At 41.7% G+C, this 27,985-nt stretch overlaps 2 protein-coding genes across 2 annotated transcripts in view; one reads left to right on the top strand and one right to left on the bottom strand.

The window, feature by feature from the left end:
* The window catches only part of TRPC5 (transient receptor potential cation channel subfamily C member 5), a 269,192-nt gene that overhangs the window by 169,862 nt on the left and 71,345 nt on the right, over positions 1–27,985 (top strand). The gene's annotated exons all lie outside the window — the stretch shown is intronic.
* TRPC5OS (TRPC5 opposite strand) lies at positions 44–27,931 on the bottom strand. Its single transcript, XM_058712791.1, has 4 exons — positions 27,740–27,931; positions 17,865–17,911; positions 8,136–8,224; positions 44–3,163 (listed from the first exon to the last, which is right to left on the bottom strand). The coding sequence occupies exon 4, from the start codon at positions 3,053–3,055 to the stop codon at positions 2,720–2,722; it is 336 nt and encodes a 111-aa protein (XP_058568774.1). The 5' UTR covers positions 3,056–3,163; positions 8,136–8,224; positions 17,865–17,911; positions 27,740–27,931; the 3' UTR covers positions 44–2,719.

Genomic DNA, 27,985 nt, shown 5'->3' with positions numbered 1-27,985 from the left:
AGGGTTGCATGTTAACAATTTCTAAACACATATAATCACGCAATCAGAGCAAACGATGGGATATATTTTATCTAATCCTAAGGTGCCATTATAGTACAGTCTTTCCACATCTAGTCAGGAGGCGAGCCAGCTTCACATGTTATGAGGTTGTAGCATCTTCCAGCTTTGACACGTAAGGACCATGTTGACCATTAGTTGTTTTATAGGCTGGTTCAAGCTTCATCTTGTTTCAAGGCCTGGAGTAGTCCCACAGATTTCTCATGATGTATTTGAATAACCTGCTTGAGTTGGTATGGTTGCTGGTGTTTTCTCATTAATATTCACGTTTTTGAGAAGCTCACACTAATCCGTCGTGGTGGTGTTCTGAAGTCTATATTCCAGAGTTCTCCTTGGGGGACTAGCTACCCTTCAGCATCCATCATATTTGAGGAGCACCGGATCTGTCCATTTACAGTTAAATCACTTGCTAAATAGAATTTGTAGCAGAATGGTGGTCTTTCCTTGGATGTTTCCGGATCTTGTCGAAGTACTCCTGCTTTGCGTTTTATTTTGACACAAAATTATAGCCCAATTTCCTAAAGTCCAAATTCCTAGTGGGAGAGTATATAGCTTCCCTGGCTGTTTCTAAACCTTTAATTAAAGCATAGATTCTATCTTTTCACTTTTATCCAATTTCTCTGTTATTCTTCTTGGTTGCTACATGTATAGATTTCCTTGTTTAACTGTTACCACTAATCTTCCTTTAGAAAAGTGCTCCTAATGGAATGATGGGATGAACCATTTCTTCTTGTTTTCCCAGTGCTATATTTTAGTTAATTTGGCACAGTCCCTTTGCACTGCATCTCTTATTTTCCATTTTGGACATACTGCATAGTTAGAGTCCCCTACCCAAGGAAAGTAATGCTCAATTTGTCCAATTAGTACAACAGCAAAGTCCCTCAATCTGTTGTCTGGTATGGCTTGTCATTATCCACAGTAGTTGCTTGATGATAAAACTTGGATTTCTCCTCTTTGTCTTTGTTCATCCGTCCAAATGTCCTGGATCCTCCTCTACTCTTTCAGTCTTTCAACATAGCAGTCTTCTGTGGAACTTTCTCATGCTAACATGTTTGAGTAGCTCCGTAAGTTCTTCTGATTTTCAAAAGGGTCTTTGGTAGCTTTTTTTTTTTTTTTTTTTTGATACAGCAGTCTTTTTCTTCAATTTGTTACATGTACTTATCCTGAAATTCTGTGGCAAACTGATTTATGTCCCTCCTGCTACTGCTCATCCAAACAAGACCTGGCTGTGTAGTCTATAATTTCCACCCTCCATTTGCCTTTAAAAGCAGCTAATTGTCTATGTATGTAGACCTCGCTTAGGATTAGATGCAGCATCTGTATTTTAATCTTTTTGACAATAATATGCTTTACTACTCTATATGAATTGGTATAGTCTGGTTTCCATCCACATGGATGAGCTTCTATATGTCATTTCTTCACAATTTGCATATGTCAATTTGTCCTAGCGACACTTTTATGTCTTTGCCGAGTTGTTGGCCGTGTTAAGAGATGCAAAGGCCATTCCCTAGGAAGGAGGACCACAGTGTCCATGCGCTTGTATGAAGGGTAGCTGTTTTTCCAAATGGAAATGAGACTACTGAATGGCATGGGAATTAGTATGACCAATGAATTCCCCATAAATTTATTGGGTCTCTTTCTGTTTTGATATGGGGGGGCAGTCCTCCAACTACTCCATTTTACCCTTCTGGTATTTCTAGAATTATTGTGGCTAAATACCAGTCCATATTTTATTTAAGTTAATTATTGCTCCCATATCGTAATAGTTTAGATTTCTGTGTCAAGGTTGCAGCAGGTTAACTATAATAAGCCTATCAACTATTCTTTATAAATCTAACTATACTAAAGAAGATATACTTTTATCCCCTTCCATTTGTGGACCATCATCTCTGAGCCTATGCCATAAAGCATTTGACTCTCCATTGGTGAACAGCCCTTGTAGGGCTTTGTTTAGGCCTTCCAGTGATAGTACTACTCTCTTTGTTATCTGGTATAATTTGCCCTTTCCATTTGGGAAACCATATGGAAGACTCATTGTAGTGTGCATTTGAGGGAACAGTCGTGCATCGGAACCTCTTGGCCTCAGCTTTTTCAAAGGTTTCTCCCTGACAAAAGTTATCCGAAAACTTTTCTACAGTTTATCAGCTTTTTCAAAATTGCACCCTTTAGTTGACACATCCTCTCCTCAAGGCCTAGTAAGTAGTTATATCTTTTCCAGTAAAAGTGTCCCAATGTCGTTCTGTCTGTGTGATGTATTCACTATAATACCATCATGGGGGATATTCCTTTTTTGGTTTCCATTCATAGCACAGTGAAATTGGGTTCCAAAATGTGATCTATCCATGAGGTCTTCACTCCATTGTTAAGTGAGAAATTTCTTGTTATGCTATTGTTTGCTTCTGTTCTTAGGAATTCTAACAGGTGAACAAGTGCAAGCAGGGAAGGAATCATAAGGCTCAAGTCAGAGCTTTTAAAAGGAATATAAAGAGGAAAAGAGACCAGCTTCTACTGGCAGTAAATCTAATATTACTTGTTCTATAAGGTATTAATAATGAAAATGTACGGAACTAGGAGAAAACTCATTGCTAACACTCAGAAAAATCAGAATATCTTTAAAACAGAAAAACTATCTGTTCTCACGTGCCGGTGGGGGCATGTGGTCTTATCCACTTCTTAAGTCATCGTTTAGGCCAGAGAGAACATCTTCATATAAGTCTTCTATGTCTAACATTGCTTGATCTATGTCAAGGATTAGGTCTTCGTCATCTCTTGGTGTAAGTATTGATTCTAAATCTGAGAGCTCAGCGAGCTCTGGCAGCGTATCTTCTTCTTGAGGAGAAGACGCAGCTTCTCCCATCACTTGTGCTGCACCATTTTGCTCTGCACAAGGCATTTGCTCTCGTGCAATCAGCTGTAAAAGCTCTTCAGCGATCCTTATTAGCTGGGCAATACAATCAACAAGCCCATCAATCAGCACAGGGATTGATACGGACTCCATACCTCAATGACCTCCTCAGTAGATAAATATTATTAAAAGCTGTAGCTCTTGGTGACAATGGATCCTGTGGGACTGGCAATGGTACTATGGTTGGAAAACAAAGCAGATCTAATAATAGAAAAGAGAAACATAAAGATTAGTATCCTTGAGGCTTTATCTATCCCACAGTTTCTGGCTATAGGATGAAGTTAAAAGAGCATCCCTAGTTACTGATCCTCCTTTTTGTTGGCCTTATGAGGATCTACTACTCCACTCTCTTTCCTTTATACTTCCCGTTCTCTCTTCATAGAGGAATTGAGGGCAAAGAGAGTATAGGTTACTTGTCCGTCTTTCACGAACATCTCTATAGAGGAAGTTATATTCACTCAGAGTCTTTCAATTAATTCTGTCTTTATTAGCACTTTACCCCATTGCCACTTGTATCTGGTGCTGCTAATTCTTTCTGTGTTTTTAGCATCCCATTCATTAAGGTTTCCAGCTGCCCCTCCAGCCTGGGGAATTTGTGAAATGAAAGTCCCACAGCCGTTGTCTTTTGTCAAATTTTGGACAACTTCTGTTATAACGTTAGTTCCTTGGTCATTTCCTATTACTGCCAATATTTCACATCTAGCAGCTAGTTCCTTCAATTTTGTCTAAAGCCGTGGACATACGATTCTCATCTGCATGTCTGGCGTGCTCTGCAAAACCTCTTCCTCAGTTTATACTTGTATGAGGCAATATTCGTTGTTTCAAAAAAATCTAAAGATTGGCCCAGTATAATCTACTTCACATATGTGTCTGGTTTAACATGACCTCTTAAAAATGAGTTTGTTGCAGATGCAAGTTTTTCATAATTTGACATGTCTCGTCGTATTGCTAATTCGTTTGTTTGATTCATACTTTTCTCCCCACTCTTCCTCATCTAGGACATTCATGTCCATAAGTCCTGAGGCTTCACGTGCTCATTTTGCAACCTTAAATTGAACTGACAAGGGAGCTGAGTTGGGACTTGGAGTCCCCAAGACTGTAGAGTCTACATTAGTTTGGGGGGTCAGATTATCTCCTCTTTTAATATTCTGTCTTTCCATTCTGATGAGTTGGTATATATCCTACATAAATTGCTAAATTTCTTTCGTTGATTTATTTTCATATCTCCCTTCACCAGATTGTTTTTCCTGCCATAGTCCAGTCTGTAATTTTCCATTTACTATGGCATACATCTCCAGTCCATGGCTGACCAGTTTAGCTATATACCTTTGACCAATTATTTTTGTTGGTATATATACACATTGAATTTCTAGCCACCAGTCCTACAAATTGGGCTGGTTTTATTTCTCCAGCCTCAGTCAAGCGTTTCCTAGTAGAAAGTATTAGGGAGCAGCTATCTGTCTCACTCCTTTAGGATATTGCCAAATCTATCAATACCCTTTTCTAACAATTCTGACCAGAGCGGGGCCCAAAAACCACAGGCATTACCTCCAGCTAACTGTACTCCTTAGACCTTTATCAGAGTACAATAAACCACTGGCCAGAGGATCTGTGATTTTCACATGGAGCTTGCTGGTCTCCACGGGACCTGCTTTGACCCACTCACTTATATACTATCTCCATTTAGCATAAGTTTTTTCAGAACCACACATTTTTCTTTGTCCAAAAATCCTGACAGTACACATAAAGTTTGCCCCGGTAAGGATCACAGCCATGATGACCAGAAGGCACAATTATGGTTGGAGGTAACTTCCCCTCTGAAATTTGGGAGAATGGATATTAGAGGTTATTTTATTAACTTAAAGAATCTCTGCTTTTTGATTAGAGAAAAAGCAGTTTGGTGGAAGGAAATAATGGAAAGAAATCATGCAAGGAATTTGGCATTACTGTAGAGCATATATCAGCTCTTCGGAAGGGAAACACAAAAGAAAGGTGTGTGTTAAATATTACTAGGGAGTACCATCACATTTTTCAAAGGAAGCAATAACCTATTATGACACCTTTAGCCCAAGGGCACAAGACAAATATACTCGCACGAAACTTATTTGACTTCTGGCTTCTCTTTTACCTATTTTGTTTCTCAGCTTCTCTACCTCCCACTAGAACTCTTTTTATTTCTCCTCTTGCTCAATATACCTCCATTTATTCACCTCTGTGTTTCATTCTACTTGACTCTCTCTGTATCTCCATCTTCCACTATCCCTTCCCATCATCTTTTCTTCCATCTCTCCCGAAACTGGGCAAAACTGCCAAAATAGATTGTATTCCACTTAATGAATTGATATTGATTTGACAAACTTTTACGTTCTACAATCTAAATGTAAAATGCAGAGAGGTAGCACATTTCATATTTTGCTGTTTTATAAAGATAAATGTAGCTACTTATTACATACGCAAAGGTTGATTTATTTCTTCTATCACTTGGTCACCTTTAAGGGGGAAAAAATTCCTGACCTAGCCTTAACCCTGTTGACCATCGTGTTAACTAATCCACAATTCCTATCTTCAGAGCATCTTGAAACCTAGGACCTGGGGGTTTAGGGAAGGCAAGGAGGATGTTGAGAAACTACTAAGTACTGTAGTACTAAGAAAGAGGAAGAGTATAGTTGTGGTAATTTTTAAAGCAACCAACTTCTGACACCTTAGTTTGCTTAAAGGGGTATTTTGGATAGTTTGTGCCTAGCCTCAACTTACATTAAGGGCCCTTTTTTTTATATAACTCTTACGTATTTCGTTTTTTATTTTTATTTGTGTTTTATTGAGGTCAAATTGGTATATAACATGAAATTCGTTTCAGGTGTACAACATAATAATTTGATATTTGCATATATTACAAAGCGATCCCCACAATAAATCTAGTTACCACCCATCAGCATACAATTAACACCCTTCACCCTTTTCACCCAACCCCCAACCCCCTTCTGCTCTGGTAACCACTGATCTGTTCTCTGTATTTATGACTTTTGCTTTGTTTTGTTTATTCATTTGTTTTGTTTTTTAGATTTCACATATATAAGTGAAATCATGTAGGATTTGTCTTTCTCTGCCTGACTCATTTCACTGAGCATAATACCCTCAAGGTCCTTCCCTGTTGTTGCAAATGGCAAGGCCTCTTTCTTTTTATGGCTGAGTAGTATTCTATCGTGTATATATACCACATCTTCTTTATCCATTCATCCATTGATAGACATGTATGATGCTTCCAGGTCTTAGCTATTATATAATGCTGCAGTGAACGAATCTCTTCCGATTCGTGTTTTTATTTTCTTCAGATAAATACCCAGAAGTGGAATCACTGTTATCATAGGGTAGTTCCATTTTTAATTTTTTGAAGAACCTCCGTATGTTTTCCACAGTGGTTGCACCAATTTATATTTCCACCAACAGTGTTATGAAGGTTCCTTAAAGGCCTTTTTATTAGCTATTCCCTCTACCTGGGATCCTTTTTCCCCAGGGGAAAAAAAAATGGATGGCTTCCTGTCATTCTGGTCTCAGTTTAAAGATAATCTCCTCAGATTTCTGACCCTCAAGCCTAAAAAAACTCCCCTGACCATCCCTTTCTCAAGCATACAGTGCATTTTTGCATTATTGTACCGATAGGTTGGAGGGAGGGACAACTACTACTAGCTCTTTCATTCAGTAAATATTAAGTTGCAGCCGGGGTAGCAAGGGGTAACAAAGATAAACCGATTCATCAAAGCACACCAGAAACAAGATGAGCAGCAGTCCACAGTCTGAGAAAATAGTCACAAAGCAGATATCTGACAAAGAACTTATAACCAGAATATACAAAGAGCCCCTACTGGGGGATGGGCTGTGGGGGAAATGGGTGAATGGAGCCAAAAGGTACCAACTTTCAGTTGTAAAATAAATAAGTCATGGGGATGTAATGTACAACATGAGGACTAAAGTGAATAATATTGGACTGCATATTTGAAAGTTAGTAAGAGAGTAGGTCTCAAAAATTATCATAACAAAAAAAAGTGTTTTGTAACTATGTACGGTAACCAGATGTTAATGACATTTATTGTGGTGAATATTTTACAATATATACAAAGATCAAATCATTCTCTTGTGCAGCTGAAATTAATCTAATGTTGTATGTCAGTTATACCTCAATAAAAAAAAAACAGTGCTCCTACAACTCAATAATAAAAAGATATAAACCAATTAAAAACTGGGAAGATATGGACAAACATTTCACAAAGGAAGAAAAATAAATAGCTAATAAGCACATGAAGGCATATTCAACATCATTAGTCATCAAAGATACACGAGTTAACTTCACAATAATACTCTAAACTGGCTAACATTAACAACTGACAACACCAGATGTTGACCAAAGATGTAAAGTAACCAGAATTCTCACACATTGCCGGCGGGAGTGTAAAAGGGTACAACCTCTTTGAAAATGTCTTGCAGTTTCTTATAAAACTAAGCAAGCACACACTTGATCCCAGCAATTCCACTCCAAGGTATTTACCCCAGCGAAATGAAATTCACAAAAAGACTTTCAGAAGAATGGTTATAGCAGCTTTATGCATAATAGTGCATAATAGCACAAAAAAACAGCTGTCAATCAAAAAGAGAACGGATGAACAAAATGTGGTATATTCGTACAATGTAATACCAATCAGCAAGAAAAAGAAAGCCAATACTGATAGGGACCACAGCATGAATGCATATCAAAAACATTATACTTAATGAAAGAAGTCAGACATGAAAGAATGCACGCTGTATGATTCCATTCATATGCCATCCTAGAGAATGCAAAATGATCTATGATGAAAAAAAAAAAAAACAGAATAGAGGTTGCATCTAGGGGAGCAGGAGCAAAATTTGCCTCACTCGGGCCAGACCTGACACCTCATTCTAAGCAGGGATAGAATTGAGAATTCTAAACAGGGATAGAATTGAGAATGTTAATCTCATTTGCCATCCCTGGAAACTGGCTGAAATCCAAGTTGACTGTGAGTCCTAAGGCAGAGGGATAGAGACATCCTGAGCAGTGCCCTCAGAGATCCTCATGATCTGTGAAAAAAAGGTTGCATCCCATTTAATCTGCCCTTCCACTGACCTACTGAACTGGCCCAAACACTCATGAACTACTCACCTGTGATAGAGCCGAGATGGATGAGAAAGTCAAGGTTCTATGGAATGTTCTCTGGACGTTCACGTGGGATGCGAATGGTCCTGTCCGAACTAAGAAAGAAAACAAAACAAAAAGAAACTGCAAAGTCAACAAGTAAAGATATCCCTGATCTGTGGAAACAAGAACAAGATGAACTAAAATTTCAAAGAGCACAGAACCCTTCCTAAATGACCTGGTATTCGAGAGTTTTTTGCTTCACTGAGACGTCTGCTAATTCTGGGCACAAGTTGAAGATGAGTTTTGTCCACAAGGCAGAGGGACTCGACAGTGGAAAAGGAAAATTCTGCATAACATTTGAGGTTAGTGTAATGGATTGGAAATTAGAGAAGCCTGAAATGCAGGGCTAGTTTTCTTCACCTGGAAGTCAGCTGAATTAGGCTCCTTTCTGAGCAGGGAAAAGCTGGGTGGAATTTCCCACAGTCTCATGGTACTTCAGAGACAAATTCTCACTCGAGGGAAGGGGACTGCCACAAAGCACACTACCAGTGCCTCCTTCAAAATGTTGCCTAGATTTTGAAACTGTGAGGGCGTGGGGTAGCTAATGAGTCAAGAAGCTCAAAACCGTCCCCAAAGAGCACTCTGGATAAAGAGATTCTAAAATATTCAAGGAGGGGCGCCTGGGTGGTTCAGTCGGTTGAGCATCTGACTCTTGATTTCAGCTCAGGTCATGATCCCAGGATCGTGGGATTGAGCCCCGCGTCAGGTTCCACCCTGAGCATGGAGCCTGCTTACGATTCTCTCTCTCTCTCTGCCCCCTTTCCCTGCCCGCTCTCTCCCTCTCTAAAATAAAATAAAATTAGAATAGAAAAAATAAAATAAATAAAATAAAATAAAACATACAAGGGTATACAAAGGGCTTAGTAGAGCCAAAACATCTTGAAGAAGAACAAAGTTGGAAGACATATACTATCAGATATCAAAGCTAGTTTTACAGCTACATAATTTTAACAGCTTGGTACAGCACAGGGACAAAAAAATCAACAGAAGCATGACCCTTACCTCACATCACATACCAAAATTGAAAATAATTGTAAATGGATCCTAGACCTAAATATGAACGATAAAACAATAAATCTTCAAGATCAAACTGTAAGCAAATATCTTCATGACCGTGGTAAGCAAAGATTTCTTATCTGACACAAGAAAACATGAACTAGGAAAGAAGACTGATAAATTGGATTTCATAAAAATGAAGCACTTCCACTTATTACAAGACACCTTAAGAGGGTGAAAAGGCCAATCACAGACCGGGAAAAAATATTCACAATAAGTACACATAATGAAAGGCTCGTATCCAGTATATACCTATATTTTTATACTCTTTCAAATCAGTAAGAAAAAAAGAGAATCCGTGTTTTAAAGAGAATCCGTGTTTTGATGTTATAAGAATTAAATGGCACCTGAGAGAAGAGAACATCTGAATGACCCACAAGCATGTGAGTAGGTTTTCATCACTGCTCATCAGAAAAATGCAAATTAAAACCACAATAGGACACACAGAAGCCTACCAGAATATTTAGCTTTGAAAAAAAAAACTTAACAATACCAAGCATTGAGAAGAACATGCGTTGGAACCCTCATACATTGTTGGTAAAAGTATTACCTGGTACAACTACTTTAGAAAACTACTAAAACCGGGGCACCTGGGTGGCTCAGTCGTCTGAGTTCCGCTCAGAGGTCATGATCTCGCGGCTCGTGGGTTCGAGCCCCTCATCAGGCTCTGTGCTGACAGCTCGGAGCCTGGAGGCTGCTTCAGATTCTGTGTCTCCCCCTCTCTCTGTCCTTCCCCTGCTCACACTCTGTCTTCCAAAAATAAACATGAAAAAACATGAAAAAAAAAAAACTACTAAAACCAAACATACCTCTATTGCATGACCTTGCAATTCTATTCCTAAGTATACAGCCAAAAGAAAAGTGTACAAATGCCCACAAAAATGCACGGACAAGAATGTGGAAAGGCACCAGATGTATAAAAGTGCATACTGTATAAGTCCATTTACATGAAATTTTAAAACAGGCAAACAAATCTATGGAATGGAAGTAAACGAAGTAGTTACCTTTGGGTGGGAGGATACTGACTAGCAAGGGATATGAAAATGCTTTCTAAGGTTCTGGAAAGGTTCTGTGTCATGATATGATTATATATGTTTAATTTTTTTTAGTGTTTATTTTTGAGAGAGAGAGAACATGAGGAGGGGCCGAAAGAGGGAGACACAGAATCCGAAGCAGACTCCAGGCTCTGAGCTGTCAGCACAGAGCCCAATGCGGGGCTTGAACTCACAAACCCGTGAGATCATGACCTGAGCTGAAGTCGGATGTTTAACCAACTGAACCACCCAAGCGCCCCTGATTATATATGTTTAAAAAAAACATTCAGCTGCGGACGCCTGGCTGGCTCAGTCAGAGAAGCATGAGACTCTTGATCTCAGGGTCATAAGTTCAAGCCCCACGTTGGGTGGAGAGATCACTTAAATAAGTATTTAAAAAAAAATCAGTTGCACCCTTAAAATTTGTGTACTTCACCATATGTATGTTATATCTCAAAAAATTGTTTTACTTTTAATTTCAGGTCTCTTTCCTATAACACCAGTAAGGACAGCAAGACAGTGATGAGGGTCTCACCAGGGTTTAGCAAGCCACTCATCACAGCCAATGAAAATGGAGTGAAGTCCGAAGGTACAGAGAAGGGTCCTCATGTCAGTGCTTAGTAAACCAAGAGAGCTTTATAGCGAGATGGAGTTATAAATTGACACAAGATGACATAACCCACATCTTACAGAAAGACAGCTAAGGGCAGAGGCCATGCTAGCCATCTGATAGCTAGGGTCTTTAACCCCACAGGTTTTTATTCATCTCACTCTTATGACATTTTTGTCAGCCTAACGAATCAACAGCCATCATTTTTCTTTTAGCTGATAGTCCTACCCTGCTATTTTGTGATGCTCATAACTAGCAAACCGGCAATAAGTGTCTAACAGCAGGATGGAAAAGGAGCAAAGGAATCCAAGTCCTCTGGGTCTATGTTTATAGTTGATAAGCTTCTCTGCATCAGGCAAGGTAAATTAGTTCATAGCCAAGGGGAACAGAGGCAGCTATGTGGGAGAGATTAAAATGTGCCTTTGGTGAGTGTAGGTGCCAGGTTCCTATCTACGAACAGTAAACTTTTATTATTTTAAATTTTTTTAATGTTTATTTATTTTTGAGAGAGAGACAGAGCACGGGCGGGGGAGGGGCAGAGAGTGGGGAGACACAGAATCCAAAGCAGGCTCCAGGCTCCAAGCTGTCAGCACAGAGCCTGATGCGGGGCTCAAACCCACAAACTGTGAGATCATGACCTGAGGCGAAGTCTGATGCTTAACTGACTGAGCCACCCAGGGGCCCCTGAACAGTAAATTTTTTCATAATGTTTTCTTCTCTGGTGCTGCAGCACCATTTGGATACATGCATTCAATATAGATTTAAAAAAAAAAGCACCCCCTCAGACATTACTTCTCATTGCTTTCCTCCACACTCCTGAGGAAACATCAAGAGGTCCTTGTCCCCAAAAGTCAAATTTTATAATTTTGACATAGCTGGTGCTTTCTGGGGGCGACAATGAACAGCGCGACAGTATTTACCCTTTAAACTCCTTTTTTAAAAAGCAACAAACCTTTGCCTTTAAAAAAAAAAAAAACTGTGTGCAATAAGGCATTTGCCTGTTATAGGATCTGACATTTAAAATCCCCATGAACCATCTTTAATTTATCAAGAGAGAAAGGAAAGGATTGTGCAGCTGAGGAGCTAAACATGGTCCCTTCTTGAAAATATATGAAAAATTCAAAACAGAAACTGGAAAAAGGAGGGAGTAGGAAATGTCCTTATGGTCAATTTAAACTGAAGTCTACTGAATTTCTTTCCTCCTCCTCCAAATTTGCTCACTGCTGCAGAGAGAATCACAAATTCTTGCTTACCCTTCAGAAAGACGACTTAGTCACCGGAGAAAAACAACCACTTTTGAAACTTATCTCTTCGTTATTTTCCTAGACAGACAAATAGCTTCCTCAAAACACTATTCAAACGTGAAAACAGGCCCCCCCCACCTTGACTTGGTGGGACCCTGCAGAGGCTTGTCCCTGAATCTTGGCTGTTGTGAGAAGCCCCCAGGCCCCCCAGAGAGCCTGAAAGGAGCTGTAATACTTCTAAAAAGATTCTTGGCTTTCAGATATTATCAGTGCAGAGGACAGGGTCTAAAGTAAGGAAAATAAAAACAAAACTTGGGAGTAACAGGAAAAGGGATTCTATTTCCACATCTTTCCCCAGATTTGTGAGAAGGAAAAAGGCAAATTGTTTTTGTTTGTTTACTTGTGTATTTTCTTTGGGAGAGACAGTAATATGATGCCAGTGGTTGTAAGGGTAGGATCTGTGTCAAACAGGTCTATGTTTGAATCTCAACTTTTCTACTTACTAACTGGAAGGTTGCTCAACTCCTCTGCCTTAGTTTCCTCAAAATGAAGGTAATAACAGTTGTGAGAAAGAGGAGTTCATATATGCAATGAGTTTAGAATGGTGCCTGGTATATAGTAAGCTCTCAATAAATGCTAGCTAATGTAATTGTTCTGGAGAAACTCCAGGATCCAGGAAACAGTGTGTGGTGCATCCTGAGTACTGTCTAGTGACCCCTGGAAGGTAGGAGGGGAGATAGCTGCAGGTATTACAAAAACTAGAAGGAGGGCACCCGGGTGGCTCAGTCAGTTGAGCATCTGACTCTTGATTTCCGCTCAGGTCACGATCCCAGGGTCGTGGGATCGAGACTCATGTCTGGCTCTATGCCGACTGTGAAATCTGCTTGGGATTCTCTCTCACCCACTCTCTCTGCCCCTCTCCTCCACTTATGCACTCTCTCTTTTTCTTTCTAAAATAAAAAAATAATAATAAAAATAAAAACTGGAAGGAAGTACCAGATTTATCTCATAGATAGAACTGACATGACTTTGAACTTGGGTAAAGATATGAGAAAACAGGACTGTCTTGTAACTCTTGCTCCCACCTAACCCTTTCAGGAGACCTGAGACCAATCAGGTAGGGAATCCTTGAGGATTAGTGGATCTTCCTCGCCTAACTCCTTCTTGCCTTTGAAGCACGTGCTTACTCTGGCTTCTAGCTCTGGCTGGTAAAAGCTGGCTACACATCAGACTGCTCACTGGCTATTATTCCTCCAGTGTATTTGCCAGCTGTGTGGCGAAGTCCCTCCACTTGACCTTATGGCAATGAATCTTTCAAAACATTAACTAGCAATTCCTTGGAAACAATTGGAAAGTGATTGGCAAAGTCTAAGGCAAGATAATGACGGCCATTACCCCGTGTCTGGCATGACTTCACCTGAACCAGCCCAGACTTCCAGATCTTCTCATGTGAATCATTTGGGTGAGAAAGGGGGCATGATATATATATATATATATATATATATATATATATATATATATATATATGAATATATGTGTATACTTTTTATCCTCTACCATACTAGCTTGGATTTAGCCCTGAGTTCCAAGAATACTTCTCAGAAGTTTGACACAAGCAAAACTAAGCACCAGTCAGGGCCTCCTCTCTGTTTCTGTGGCAAATGCCAGCTTGCCAGAAGAGACCCGATTCATTTCTTTTTCCACCTGGAAAAAAGATCAGAGGTCATATAGTTCTTCCTGCTGCCTGCAAATGTGCTTACTGCTTATCCATCAAAGGAAGAGTGTTTCTGTTTTTAAGAATCTCAAGATAAGAATCCATAACCTCCCTTGGCAGTTCATTCCAGTGTTTCATGGTTTCCTTCTACTGCTAATTACATCCCCAGTACCTTCACATACATTAACTTACTTAATCCTGATAACATCCTGTGCAATAAGGATTATTCCTTTTCTTACGACTGAGGAAGTGAAAGACCCAAAGACGATAAGTGAGTTGCCGGGATTACCCAGCTGGTTAGTAGCAGAGCAAGAGTAAGAATCTGATTCTTTGCTCTCTCGACCCTCTGTGCTGTCCCTTACACTGGGGTCTACCTAGTAATGCTCTGGGAGGAGCTCCCAATCACCAGCAGAATAAGAAGCAGTGTTAAGAAGGCAACAAGAACACAAGATGGCCGTGGTGGGTGGCTGACCAAGTGGCTCAGAGGACACAAGTCCCCTTGAGGGGAACCATTTCATTGTCCTCATCCTCACATACAATTGTTCCCAGGGTGCACCTACAGTTAGAACGCTCTAGTGAAAAGGAAAGATGCCAAAAACCTAAAGGAACAGTAAAATCACCCAAAGACCATATACTGATCCATGGAAATAAAAAAATAACACTTCTCCATTTTTGACCTCTGAGACAGATATAATCAGAATAAATTGGAGGAAGGGAGGCAGAGAAGATGCTTGTTAATATCCTATAAAGAAAAATGCTTTGCCCTCGGGCATGAATTTCTTATTTCCTTTGCCTCTGAAGATTTCAAACCTCCACCACTCGAGGTTCCCAAAGGGGCCAAAGGTTAGCATTTTAAACATGGGTGAATAGTTCATCCCATTATCTATATGCTTGGCACTCAGGAAAGCACATCAGGGCCACAGCTCTTTGGTCTGGCAAGAGCCCTCCCAATATGAGACCAGCCTGCTGCTCAAGTGAAAGCAAAAGGCTGGATGAAGTTGTCCTTTCAGGATCACTCGCGGAATTCCCTTTTTAATATTAGCTAGAGACGGGAATCTCAAGGCACGCTTGCTCGATATTACCAGGTTAAATATTTCTGTTCTAAAACACACACTTTTCATTAAATATAATGGCTACTCCACTTAAGTACCCTTGTCCAGGTCCCCAGTGGCTTCCACACTTGACATGGCTGATCACTCCCCAAGTCGTCCTCTTCTCCACTGATAGCTACTTCCTTGATGATCTCCCACAGGCTGTAAATAACGCCTATATGCAGATGACTCCCAAGTTTATTTAGCTACTTCAGACTCTTCTCCAGAATTTCATCCTTGTATATCTAATTGCCTTCACATGTGGTATCTAAAACTCAGTATCCCCAAAACTGGATCCTTGGTCTTCCCTCCAAAACCTATTCTACCTATAGCCTTCTCCAGCTCAGTAGATGGCAAGTCTATCCTTCTTACTACTCAGGCTAAAAAATCTTGAGTTTATCTTTGACTCCATTTTTTCCCCCACAGTCCACAGCCAACATCCTTTTGGCCCTACCTTCAAAATATTTTATTTTAAATAATTTTATTTTAAATAAAATCTAGGGGTGCCTGGGTGGCTCAGTCGGCTAAGGGTCTGACTTCGGCTCAGGTCATGATCTCACGCTTCGTGGGTTGTGCTGGGCCGCGTCGGGTTCTGTGCTGACAGCTGGGAGCCCAGAGCCTGCTTCGGACTCTGTGTCTCCCTCCCTCTGCCCCTCCCCTCCTTGTGCTCTGTCTCTCAAAAATACACATTAAAAAAAATTAAATATATATATTCAAAATCTAATAACTTGTCATTGTCAACCACCACCATATACCTCTCACCTTGCTTATTTCGACAGCCTCCTGAGAGGATGTCCTGCGCCTCTCTCCAGTCTCTTCTCAACACGACAGCCAGAGTGATCTCTTTAAAATACAAGTCACACCATATCTCTCCTCCTCTAATGGCTCTGCATTTCCTTCAGACTAAAGAGAGCCCAGATCCTTACAATGGCCTGCGTGGCCCTCCCAGATGTAACCTGCAACTTCATTTCTACTTCTCTCCCCCTCCCTCTGTTCCAGCCCCTCTGGCCACTTTGCCATTCCCCAAACTCTCCCAGCCCACTTCCTCCATAGGCACTTTGCACTGGCTGTTCCTTCTGCCTGGAATGTTCTCAGCTCAGGTATCTGAATGACCAAATTCCTCACCCCCTTCAAACCCTTTGCTTACGTCTCACCTTCTCAGTGAGCACTACACATGCCACCCTTTTAAAAATTTAACTTCCCCTTCCCCACCTGGCATGCCTGGGTCTTCCTTATTCCTTATTCTGTTCTATTTTTTCACGGTTCTTATAACGTATCACTTTCTATACATACCGTACAGCTTACTTATTTATCATGATTATTATTTTTTTAATGGCGCCCCTCTCTAGAAGGTAAACCGCAACAGGACAGTGATCTCTGTTTTGTTTAAGGGTGCCTAGTGGGTACTTAATAAATAGTTGTTGAGTGAATAACAGGACTAATAATCCTTTAACATTTTTATAGGACTTTATACTTTTTCTATGTTTTCACATTATTATTTCGTCATCTGACCTTCACGGTTACCATATGGCATAGACAAGGGCAACACAGAGTTTATTGCCTCCATTTTCCATTTAGGAAAATTGACATCCAGAGAGTGAAGATGATGTCACATAGCTAGAATGTGATAGAATCAGAAACCTAGTTCTCTGCTCTTTTTCCATAGCCTCCAACGTTACATTGCAGAGCCCCCAGTCCTCAAGGAAAGGCCTTCCAGATCTTTTGTTAGGAGAGAGATATGCCCTGCCTATGCCACAATGCCTTGAAGCTAAATGTGTTTCACCAGCTCATGGAGATACAAACACATGAAGTCATCTAAAGACCTGAGTTCATGTGGGGAAGCACCATGTGAATGTCAGAGAAAATAATGCCATTCCCAAATGGCGCTCTCTTCGAGAAAGAAAGCAACGTTTGAATCTACCAGCTGCTCAGCGGAATAAATCATTTGTTTCTTGCTAACCAGCTCTGTCTTCCTCTCGCACGAGACAGTAAACCAAATCGTTCTCCAAAGCAACTTAACAGCAGAAAGCAGGAAATCCCAGTCCAAGAAAGCATCTCTACCAAAAGTGCATCCGAGTGGCCTTGTCCACAGTGCCACCATCCAAGCCACCGATCAACCACGTTGAAAGCTCTCACCCTCTATCACTGCCACACAAGAAGAATGGAGGCTGTCTCTTTAAATGTACCACTGAAGAGGAAGCTGGTGTTGCCTTGGCAGAGGTGGGGGGAACAGGATACTTCATGCTTGGCACATTGCTACCATTGGCATCCAATCCAGAAGCTGCTACATTCTGCGGGGGTGGCAACTATTTTGTCCTCAGGATAACATAGTGGAAGATACAGCTATATTTACATACAGGCTTTTTCACAGAGACACCTGTCACCCCTGGTAGGCTTACAGGAGGCAACAGAAATGGCACAGCCGGGAAAAGGCAAGCCAAGTTCTCAGTGCCTTCTGGCAGCTGAATCCACAGTAACGGAGAGGGAGGCCTGATCTCTTTTCCCTAGTCCCCAAAATGTCATTACGACATGGATGCATCAAGTCGCCCTCCCAAGAATTACCGAGCAGACCAAGTTTACCTTCAGTGTCTCCATCCTTTGATCACAGCACGTCAAGTACTTGAGGCTTGACTCTACTACCAAAGTCAGCTCTGCTGCCAGACTCAACAAACACCCCCCTGATGAGACGACAAGCATCAGTTCAATAAATAAACCTCAGGCTGAAACCGAAAGTGTCACTGCGAGTACAGCCTACCAAATGCCTGAGGGACTTCAGATAATAGACGTAGGTAAGCACCTCTGACACCTGACAGACACGTACTGAACTGTTTGACACTGAGGAAGGAGGGAGGATGGAGGAAAAAGAGAGGTTATTTTTAAAGGGGAAAGAAAAAAGAGATTCGGAGGCAGAAGAAACTGAGTTCAAGTTTAAAAGGTTTCTTACCTTGGGCAGGCCACTTCAGCTCACAATAGATAACTCACTTTCCTGATCTGAAAAATAAGGATGATGATAACACGTTGAGCAAGTATTACTTTTGTAACTTAGACAACTGTTAATTATGGGGAGATGCCCCTTTGCTGTAGCTTAAAAAAAAGAACAACCTGACTTTTGAATTCAAACATTTTGAATTTTGATTTCAACTCTGCCTTTGACACTGACCGGACAGCATCAAGGAAGGCACTTCCCTGTAAACTGGAATTTATTCATCTGTGTATTAGGGATGATGATAACAACCATCTCAAACAGATGCGCTAATAATCAAATGAAATAATGTTGAAAATCTGTTTTGTAAACTATAAACTAAAACTATACACTACAAATATGTTTTGTAAATTCCAAGGCAAAGAAAAGTTGTTTTTAAAGACCCTGACTAGAGTGACCAATCAGTCTGGTTTACCAGAGGCTAAGGGATTTTCTAGGACCCAGAACTTTGCTAAATATGGAAAGTCTTGGGCAAACTGGTATAAATTGGTTACGCTAGTCTTGACTAGCCTTGAACAAAGTGAAGGCCTAAATAGGCCTTAACTGGGATGACTAGGCCTTAACTAGATGTAGGCCCTGGCTTCCCCATAACTAAACTCTAACTAGGCATTAACTAGGCCTAGGCCCCGGCTTAGACTTAACTACACTCTGATTAGGACAAAGCTAAGTTTAGCCCCTTCTGGGCTTTAACTGGGTTAAATAGACCTTAAACAGACTCAGGCCCTTGTTATGCCTTAAATGAGACTCTGGCTATCTATGTCTTCTCTAGACTTAGGTCCTGGCTGCGCCCTAACTACACTCTGACTATATGTTAATGAGGCGTGGTCCGTGGCTAGGCTAAATGGGCTCTGACTAGGCTGATTAAGTCTTAGCTGGGCTTAGGAACTTGATATCCCTTAACTAGACTCTGACTATGGCTTCCCTAGGCCTTAATTAGACTCCAGCTACACCTTGACTATACTTTGACCCTGGCTAGGATTTAAATAGGTTCTAGCTAGGCCTAAACTACGTTTATGTGGGCTGGCTAATCTTTAACCAGTCTTAGGCTCTGATTGGGCCTGAACTGAATGAACCCTAAGCCTCAAATGAGCCCTGACTAGGCCTTAACTGAGCTGATGAAGCCTCAACTGGGCTTTGGCCCTAGCTGGGCCTTAAATAAACTCACTAGGCCTTAACTTGACAAACTATCCCTTAACTAGTCTCAGGCTCTTGCTATACATTTACTAGACTCTTCGGTTCTGAATAAACCTTCACTGGGCTCTGACTAGGCCTGAACTAGGCTTTACCCCTAGTTAGGCCTCAACTGGGCTGGCTAGCTTTTAACTAGGTTTGGGTTCTCTGAATACCTTAACAAGACTGACTAGGCCTTACTAGGTTCTGACTAGGTTTGAATAACCTTAGGCCCTGGATCTGTCTCAAGTAGTTTCTGACTGAAACTTAAATAGAATTTGGCCCTAACTGGTCTCTGACTAAACACAAACTAGGCTTAATCCACAGCTAGTCCTTTTCATACTCTGAGGAGATCTTACACCATGTTGGTTAGCTTTTAACTAGGCATAGGCCCTGCCTATATCTTAACAGACCTCTGGGTAGGCCTTGACTAAGCTTAGGCCCTGGCTATACCTTAACTTGTTTCTGACTAATATTTAACTAAGGTTAGGCTTTATCTGGGCTCTGGACAGACCTTAAATAGGCTTAAACACTGACAAGGCTTTAACTAGAGTTTAACAAAATCTAAACTAGGCTTACCTCCTGGCTGGGCATTCACTGGGCTCTAACACTCAACTAGGCTGAAGCCCTGACTAGAACTTAACTAGCTCGGATTATAGTTTAACTAGGTTTCGACCCTAGCTAAGTCTTAACTAAGCTCTGACTAGAACTAAACTTTTTTTTATCCCCTTACTAGGACCTAAATAGACTAGGACTAGGACTTAACTAGGCTTGGGTCCTAGCTAGGCCTTAACTGGTGTTTGCCTGGACCTAAACTAGGCTAGGGCACTGATTGTGCTTTGACAACACTCTGATGAGGCCTTAACCAAGCTAGCTAGCTTTTAACTAGGCTTAGGACTTGGCTAAACTTTAATAAGACCCTAATAGGCCTTAACCATGCTCTGACTAAACCTAACTATACTCTGACTAGTAATTAACTACATTTAAGCCCTGGCTGTGCCTTAACTAGACTCTGACTAGACCTTAACTATGTTTAGGCCCTGGCAGGGCCTTAACTATGTTATCCAGACTGTAACTGGGCAACTAGGCCATAAGTAGTAGGCTTAGGCTCTAGTTTTATCTTATCTGGGCTGACTAGCCCTCAGGCTGACTAGGCCTTAACTAGGCTTTGAACCTGGCTGCGCCCTGGTTAGGCCTAACTATGCCAAGGCCATGGCTTAATTAGGTTTGAGCCCCAACTAGGCCTTATCTAGGCCTTATCTAGACTGTGCTCCTGGATAAGCCCTGACTTTGCCTTAATTAACCATTGGTTAGACCTTGACTAAATTGCAGTTAATAGGACTGTACATGCCTAAGGCCTCTTTTTTTTTTTTTTTCAACGTTTTTTTTTATTTATTTTTGGGACAGAGAGAGACAGAGCATGAACGGGGGAGGGGCAGAGAGAGAGGGAGACACAGAATCGGAAACAGGCTCCAGGCTCCGAGCCATCAGCCCAGAGCCTGACGCGGGGCTCGAACTCACGGACCGTGAGATCGTGACCTGGCTGAAGTCGGACGCTTAACCGACTGCGCCACCCAGGCGCCCCTAAGGCCTCTTTACTAAAAGTAACTTCAATTAAAAAGTCCCTTCAGCTCGAGGCACCTGGGTGACTCAGTTGGCTAAGCGTCCAACTTCAGCTCAGGTCACGATCTCACAGTTTGTGGGTTTGAGCCCCACGTCAGGATCTGTGCAAACAGCTTAGAGCCTGCAGCCTGCTTCGGATTCTGTGTCTCCCTCGCTCTCTGCCCCTCCCCCGCTCACGCTATGTCTCTCTCAGAAATAAATTAAAATGTTGAAAAAAGTTTTTTAAAAAACCTCCCTTCAGCTCTCACCCCCACCCTCACTAGTTTGCCTCTGCCATTACCTCAATTATCCTGCAGTTTCAGGCTGCACTCTTGGACATAAAAAAGAACGGACATAATCCTACCTTATCCAACTGCAACAGGAAATAAACTCCTTCTAGCCTCACTGCAGCCAGATGTATTTATACTGTAACACAGGAAGCAACCCCTGAATTGATAACCCCCCAAGAAACCAGGGGACCCTCTTTTAGGTAACACACGACCTGGAACCTTTTTGCTTAGTCAAGGTGGTCTTGCAACTCCTTCTAGGACACTTACATTTTGTAACAAGTTTGTAACAGATATAGAAGAAAGGGTTCTCCAGTACAGGAGGTACGAGGCATTCCCACAGCTTTTTTGCACGCAACCAAGTCCAGGAGGTACGTCAACAACTTTGCACGTACCTCAAGTCCGGGAGGTACATACATCAACAGCTTTTGCAGTAAGTGCAAGAGATACACCTGCAGCTTTTGCATGTAACTCAAGTGCAGGAGATACCCCTACAGTTTTTGCAGTAACTCAAGTGCAGGAGATACCCCTACAGCTTTTGCCCTTACGTGCAATTGGCAGTTAAGAAGAAAGATGTCAAACACACCACAACTGCACTAAAGGGAGTATAAATAAGCTTCACAAGGCTGAACTCAGAGCATTTGTTCACTTTGGCTCAGCTAACCATTTTTGCCATCCTTCTCAACTTAAAGAGGCCTGTACAGTCCTATTAACCCTGCAAGTACAGGATGACTCAGTATCAGCCCTGAATGAGCTAACTGAGATCTGTGGGTACTATCCATGGCAAGATTCACAGGCTAGTGCCTGAACAGGGCCTGATCTTGTAGAATATAACCACTCCTTATATCAGGCTGCGTACCACAGTAGGTCAAAGGGACTGATCTGGGCACTGGGATCTGGAAATTCATTCATTCATTTATTCATTCATTAATCCCATAAAAGTGGATTGATCGCCTGCTATGTGCCTGATATGGTGCTGGGTTCTGGGAATATGATGGTAAGCACAAATAACCACAGCCCTAGCCCTCGTGGGGTTTTCATTCTAGAAACAAAACCAAGGGCAGGTCTGCACAGCAATGAGTTGAAGTGTAGATAAGAACAATCTGTAGCCTACAAAATCACAGGGCAGAGTCAAAAGTGATGGGAAAAGCTCAAAATGAAAGAATAGCTGAAGGAATTGGGGGGAAAGAGCTAGGCAAATGGCCAGGTGGTCAGAAAAACAGCAGCAACAAATGAATACCACCCTCACTTTACAAAGATGGAAACAGATTGTTGCTGAAGATCACATGGCTGTAACTGGCCGAGATAGGATTCCAGCCCAGAAATGATGGACTCCAGAGCCCAAGTGCTTTCCAGGGTCACCACACTACAGGACTGATGTCTGGCCTTAGAAACCTCAGAGAATGAAGGAAAGAGCTTTAAGGATCTTCAGATTCCTTTACTAAAGCCACTCATCACCAGCTCAGTCTTTATTATTCAGTTCTGCCCACTTCATGAGGATGGGAAAGAGATGATTTTGATGGGAAAGAAAGTGTGAAAATTTGGTGACAGACCTCCAGGTGTGTGGCATGGACAATGGCTGGAAAGGAAAAGATGGTTACAATTGTATAAAACCTCTGAGCTATGACCACTTTTGTGGGAAAAGAAGCAAAAAAGGACACTTCGTGAAGATTCTTTCCTGGTAAATTACTGAGAAAGGGTAAGAATAACCAGGTTTATGACTGTTGAATGTAACAAAATTCTCTGAGGATTTACAGTAATCCCTGGGGTTGTGAGAAATGATAATGCTTAATAATCCACATTCTGCAACAGAACAGTGAATTCTTGCATGTAAATATGCTATCTATATCAAACAAAAATAAAACTAAGTCTCCGGGAAACAAAAGCCTAGCCCCATCCCTTTAATTTATTCACCTTGACCCAATGATGGGAGGGAGTTCATTGCATAAGGGCGTAAAGGGGAATTCCAAGGTTATTCCAGGTACCCAACCATCACTCAGTTAAGTCTTGGGAGATGCCAGTTGGTTCTGCATTTCTCCTCCCTCTCTCTCCTCAAAGTGACTCAGAAGCAACTTAGTAATGTTATAGAGAACCTCTCCTTTGGTGGCGGCTAAATTCTCTAGCCCCGCTCTCTGGTCAAAGTGTATAGTATATCTTTCAATATTCTCCCTTCTTATTTATATTCTATATACTCAGTATAGTCTTCAATCCTCCTGGAAGATCCTGAAGGGACGCAATGTACTCTCCCCTCAAAGCCTGCTGGCAGGCTAACTCCAATATCCATTATCCAATGGGAAAGAAGTATCTCCAATATCCACTGGGAAAGAAAATGGCTCCATCACCTGATTTGTCAGTGCCACAGAATTCAGAAATTCAATATCACACAATCAATGGCAGGCTTCCCTTTCTAGTTCTTTGATTGTTTCCTAGAATGAGAGGTATCTTGTCTTCTAAACCAGAAATAATGTGATGAGGAGAAAAAGCACACACAGTATAAGAAACAAAATGTGTTTTTCTAGCTTCTTCCACTCCTACCCCCACCATCACCACCACCACCACCACCATGTCATCCCGGGCAAGTCATTTATACTTTCTGGTCCACAGTTCTTCCTTCTATAAAATGGAATCGCTTACCCATTTGAAAAACAAAATGGAGAGAAAGTGGACCAGATAAATGAATCACATTAGCATAGTGTATAGGAGCACAGACTTTGGAGTTAGATCGAATGGGTTTGGATCGCAGCTCTGTAACTTTGTAGCTATATGCCCTTGGTATGTGATTTAACGTCACTGAGCCTCATATTTTCTGTCCTGTAAAAAAGAGGCCAGATACTGATAATATCTATTCCATAAGGCTGTCATGGAGCCAAAATCCAAGAATATATGGAAAATTCTTAGTTCAATAAATTAACATGCTCCAGTAAGAACCAGGAAGAATGAGCTATGCCTTGCTCAACCTTACTCCTTTTATTCATAACACTTTTTGGTGTCTTAAGAGTATTTATCATGTACTCGATAAAAATGTACTGACTGGTTTATTGCACTTTCCCAGAAAGCAGCAGTAGGAAGATTCATAGGGTACTACCAAGGAACCTTCTGAGGTTCTGGAAAATGGTGATAGAACAGGACAAGATATCAGTTTTTTTTCCTTATCCTCACCCCCAGTCGAGCTCAACCCACATGAAATGTCTTTGGGGAACCATGGGTCCCACTGGGATGATACATAAAAATGTCAGGAAGACACTTCAGGTTTAACCTAAAGAATGAGAGCCCAGGACTCCTGGGTTCTCCACTCTGCTCAAGCACTGAAAACTCCTGTACCTTTATTTTATACATCTTCTCTTTCTCCGAGTTCCCCAACCTCTGACCATTCTCTGAGGAGGCTACAGACAGAGTTATAATATAAATATTTGAAAAACACTTTGAAAAGAATGAGTATTAGTAACTACTAGTTACACGTTGTGAACAAATTAATAAATGCTTCGCTTACAGTTGTAGAAACATTACAAACCACTACTGTAATTAGATGTCTCTGGCTTTGCTTTGATATTCAGGATCATAAGGGAAGTGTGTTGACATCATTTCAGTACTTTGTGTTTAAGTGCGAGCACTGAGCCATTAACTCACTCCAGGGAGAGGCAGAGAAAGAAATGAGTTTAAGGGTTTCAGAACTGAAAGTGAGTAACCAGGGAAAGTTATACATCCCCTTTGGAGGCTGTGAACTGGACACCAATGTTTTTCGATGGGAAACGGCTTTGGATTGCCCCTGCTGAAGGACAAGGGGGTAACTAAGCTAGGCTCAGGTCACCTAGATTAGTGGATCTCAACTGAGTCAATTCCCACACCCTCCCTGGGAGACATTTGGCAACCTCTGGAAATATTTTCGGTTGTCACAACTGTAGGGTGGTGATAAGGAAGTGCCACTGGCAACTAGTGGGTAAGGGTCAGGGATACAACTAAACACCCTAACAGTGCTCAGGACAGTATCCCAGAACAAAGACTTATCCTGCCCAAAATGCAAATACTGTGGAGGTCGAGAAGATGTGAACTAGAGAATCTTTCCACCCTTCCCAACTTAACAACTAGCAAATATTCTTGAAGGCCTTTCTTGTGGGCACTATGGGAGATCTAAGCCATGGTCTCTGCCCTAGGGAAGCTCAGAGTTTAGGAGCGAGACTAAACACGCACACTGAAGCTATTAGAAAATAAAGAAGTATATCACACATAGTTATATTTTTTCCTACATAGTGTGGTATAGCCCCTGGTGCTGTGGGGACTTTGAGAAGGAGGAGAACAGCAGGCATGGCAATAATTCCGAAAAACTTAAGAAGAGTTGGATCTTGGGGTGCCTGGGTGGTTCAGTCGGTTAAACGTCCAACTCTTGGTTTTGGCTCAGGTCATGATCTCATGGCTCGTGAGTCCCAGCCCCACGTCAGGCTCTGTGCTGACAGAGTGGAGTCTGTTTGCTATTCTCTCCCACTCTCTCTCTCTCTGCCCCTCCCCAGCTTGTGCTCTCTCTGTCTCTGTCTCTCTCTCTCTCTCTCTCTCTCTCAGAAAATATACATAAAAAAAGAGTTGGATCTTGAGCTGGTATTTAAAGGAGAAAACTATTCTTTCTCTTCCCTTCATTGGTGGGAGAAAGACGAATCTATGCTACTCATACTTCCTTTCTTCTCTTTCTCTGATCAGCATCTTATAATCTGATTTCAGAACGCCACAGACTCTAGGACTCCACAGAAACTGTTCTCTTGTAGGTGATCAGTGATACATGAATTACCAGAACCAATCTCCTGTCCTCAATATTAATCTTCCTAACCTCCACCCTTTTGAAATTCCCTTCCTCCCTGACATTTTTTCACATCATCATCCCTTCTGGTTCTCTTTTGCCCTCTTGTGGCTCAGCCTCAGATTTCTTTCCACAGCCAACCTGTACAGGTACAGGTGCCTCAAAGGGCAGCCTGCTGTCTTATTCACTCACCTCTTACTCTTAGTCAATTATGTTATTCATTCATTTATGTTCACAAGGATCTAGAATTGCACAGGGGATTTGAGAGAGGTATAATCTCATGCTGTGTATTCTCCCTTAGTTATTATCCCCAGTCCTGTAGTGTCACCCATCTTTTGTCATAGGCAACCCCCCAAACTATGCCTCTTGACTCTGATGTCCTTTGTACACACCGCTTCTACATGCCCAAACACCTCCCGGACACTGTCTGCATACACCTCCAATCCAACATATCTTTTTTTTAATCTTTTTTTTTTTTTTGAAAGAGAAAGCAAGCAGGGGAAGAACAAAGGGAGAGGTAGAGAGAAACTTAAGCAGGCTCCGTGCCTAGCGCAGAGGCTCGATCTCACAGGGCTCGATCTCACAACCCTGAGATCATGACCTGAACCAAAATCAAGAGTTAGATGCTTAACCAACTGAGCTACCAGGATCCTGCCCCCAACCCGCCACAACAGATCCTAAACTTAGTGTGACCAACTCATCTCAGTTTGCCCAGGACTTTCCAGGTTTGAGCACTGGAAATCCCATGTCCTGGGAATTCCTTCGATATCAGACAAATCTGGACCATAAGTCAACCATACCTAAAACGAACTTCTCAGTATCTGTCCCAAACCCAGTCCTCCACCTGTTCCCTTATATGACATAATGGCAGAGATACCCTCCACTCTCCTTTACCTTACACCCCTTCGTGCAGTTGAGTGCCAAATATTGTCATATCCACCTCCAAAATATCTCCATAATCATTGTCTCCTTTCAACTCCCACCACTCTAATTCAGGCCCTGTTACCTCTCACTTGGAAAGTTACAACAGACTCCTAATCAGCCCCCCACCATCTCCAACCGCTCTGCCACCACATCGCCATCCCTTTTGCCAGTTAATCTTCCATATGGCCAAGATTGGGAGAGCATTCTGCAACACAAATCTGAGCACGCATAGGTCATCGTCTCAGCAATATGAGGTCTTGCAAACTGAATCCTAAGAATAGTGTTAAACCAAAGCTCCCCGGTATTTGGGCATGGTGACTACACAGTGTGATACCTAAGAAATGTGGCTGTGAGTGACTAAAACGCCCCCAGTAATATTAAGAACTGTAAGAAAAAAGGAAAAGCAAAGCAAAGCAAAACCAACCACCATATTCTTCAGAAGCCCAGCATTTCTGAGTCTGTTGGTTACAATTTTGTACCTCATTTCTTCAGAGAAGCATATGACAACCACAGTTAAGGCAAGTAAGCATTGCTAGGGAAGTCTGGGTAGTGTAGATCAGTTATGACCTTGATCCTCATCGGAAACAGAATCATCTGGAAGTTACATTACGCAGAAACTAAGATAGTTTGAGAGAGAATCCACTTGTTCCCTTAGGCTATTAGGTCTTAACTTGTCTGTGGTCCTCCTCCAAATTGTGGTTGCAAGAGCCATAGGCTTTCCACCCCTGGCTGGCAAGAAACAAAGAGAATTGGCTTGAATGGTATTTCTGTCAGTGACAGGAAATATGTATCCCATTTGAATAATGGACACAGGGCTCCAAATATAGATTATAAGAAGTGAAAACTGACATCTGAAAGAGAAGGGCAAGTGCTTTCCCCAAAGGGGAAAGAGAGCTCATCCCTTCCTCCCTTAGCAAAACATATCTATGCTCAGTGTCCTCTCCAACACTTGCAAGTGGTGAATTGTTTATGAAGGAACTCATCTTGGGAGTGAAGGGTTGCCCTTCACAGAGTCATTAGAAAAAGATGGCCCTCAGAAATAGAAGTGCCATATCCCAATGGCTTACCTGTCAACTGTAGGAGCTTCTATCACATTGCAAGTAACTTCCTCTTTCGTCTGGGTAATTAAGAGATGGTGGCCACCCAGTAGAAGGTCCCCTGGCTAAATCTCTGCCTTTCTCTTCCCAAGTTCTCTTCTATAGTCCTTCTGTTGTTTAGGAGGACATTGAAACATTGAAGCATTTCATTTATCTCCCAAAGACCTTACTTCTGATATTCATTATCCCTTCACACACACACACACACACACACAC

This window comes from Neofelis nebulosa, chromosome X, assembly GCF_028018385.1.
Source record: "Neofelis nebulosa isolate mNeoNeb1 chromosome X, mNeoNeb1.pri, whole genome shotgun sequence".
Lineage (NCBI taxonomy): Eukaryota > Metazoa > Chordata > Mammalia > Carnivora > Felidae > Neofelis > Neofelis nebulosa.
This window is presented reverse-complemented; position numbering and strand designations above follow the sequence as displayed.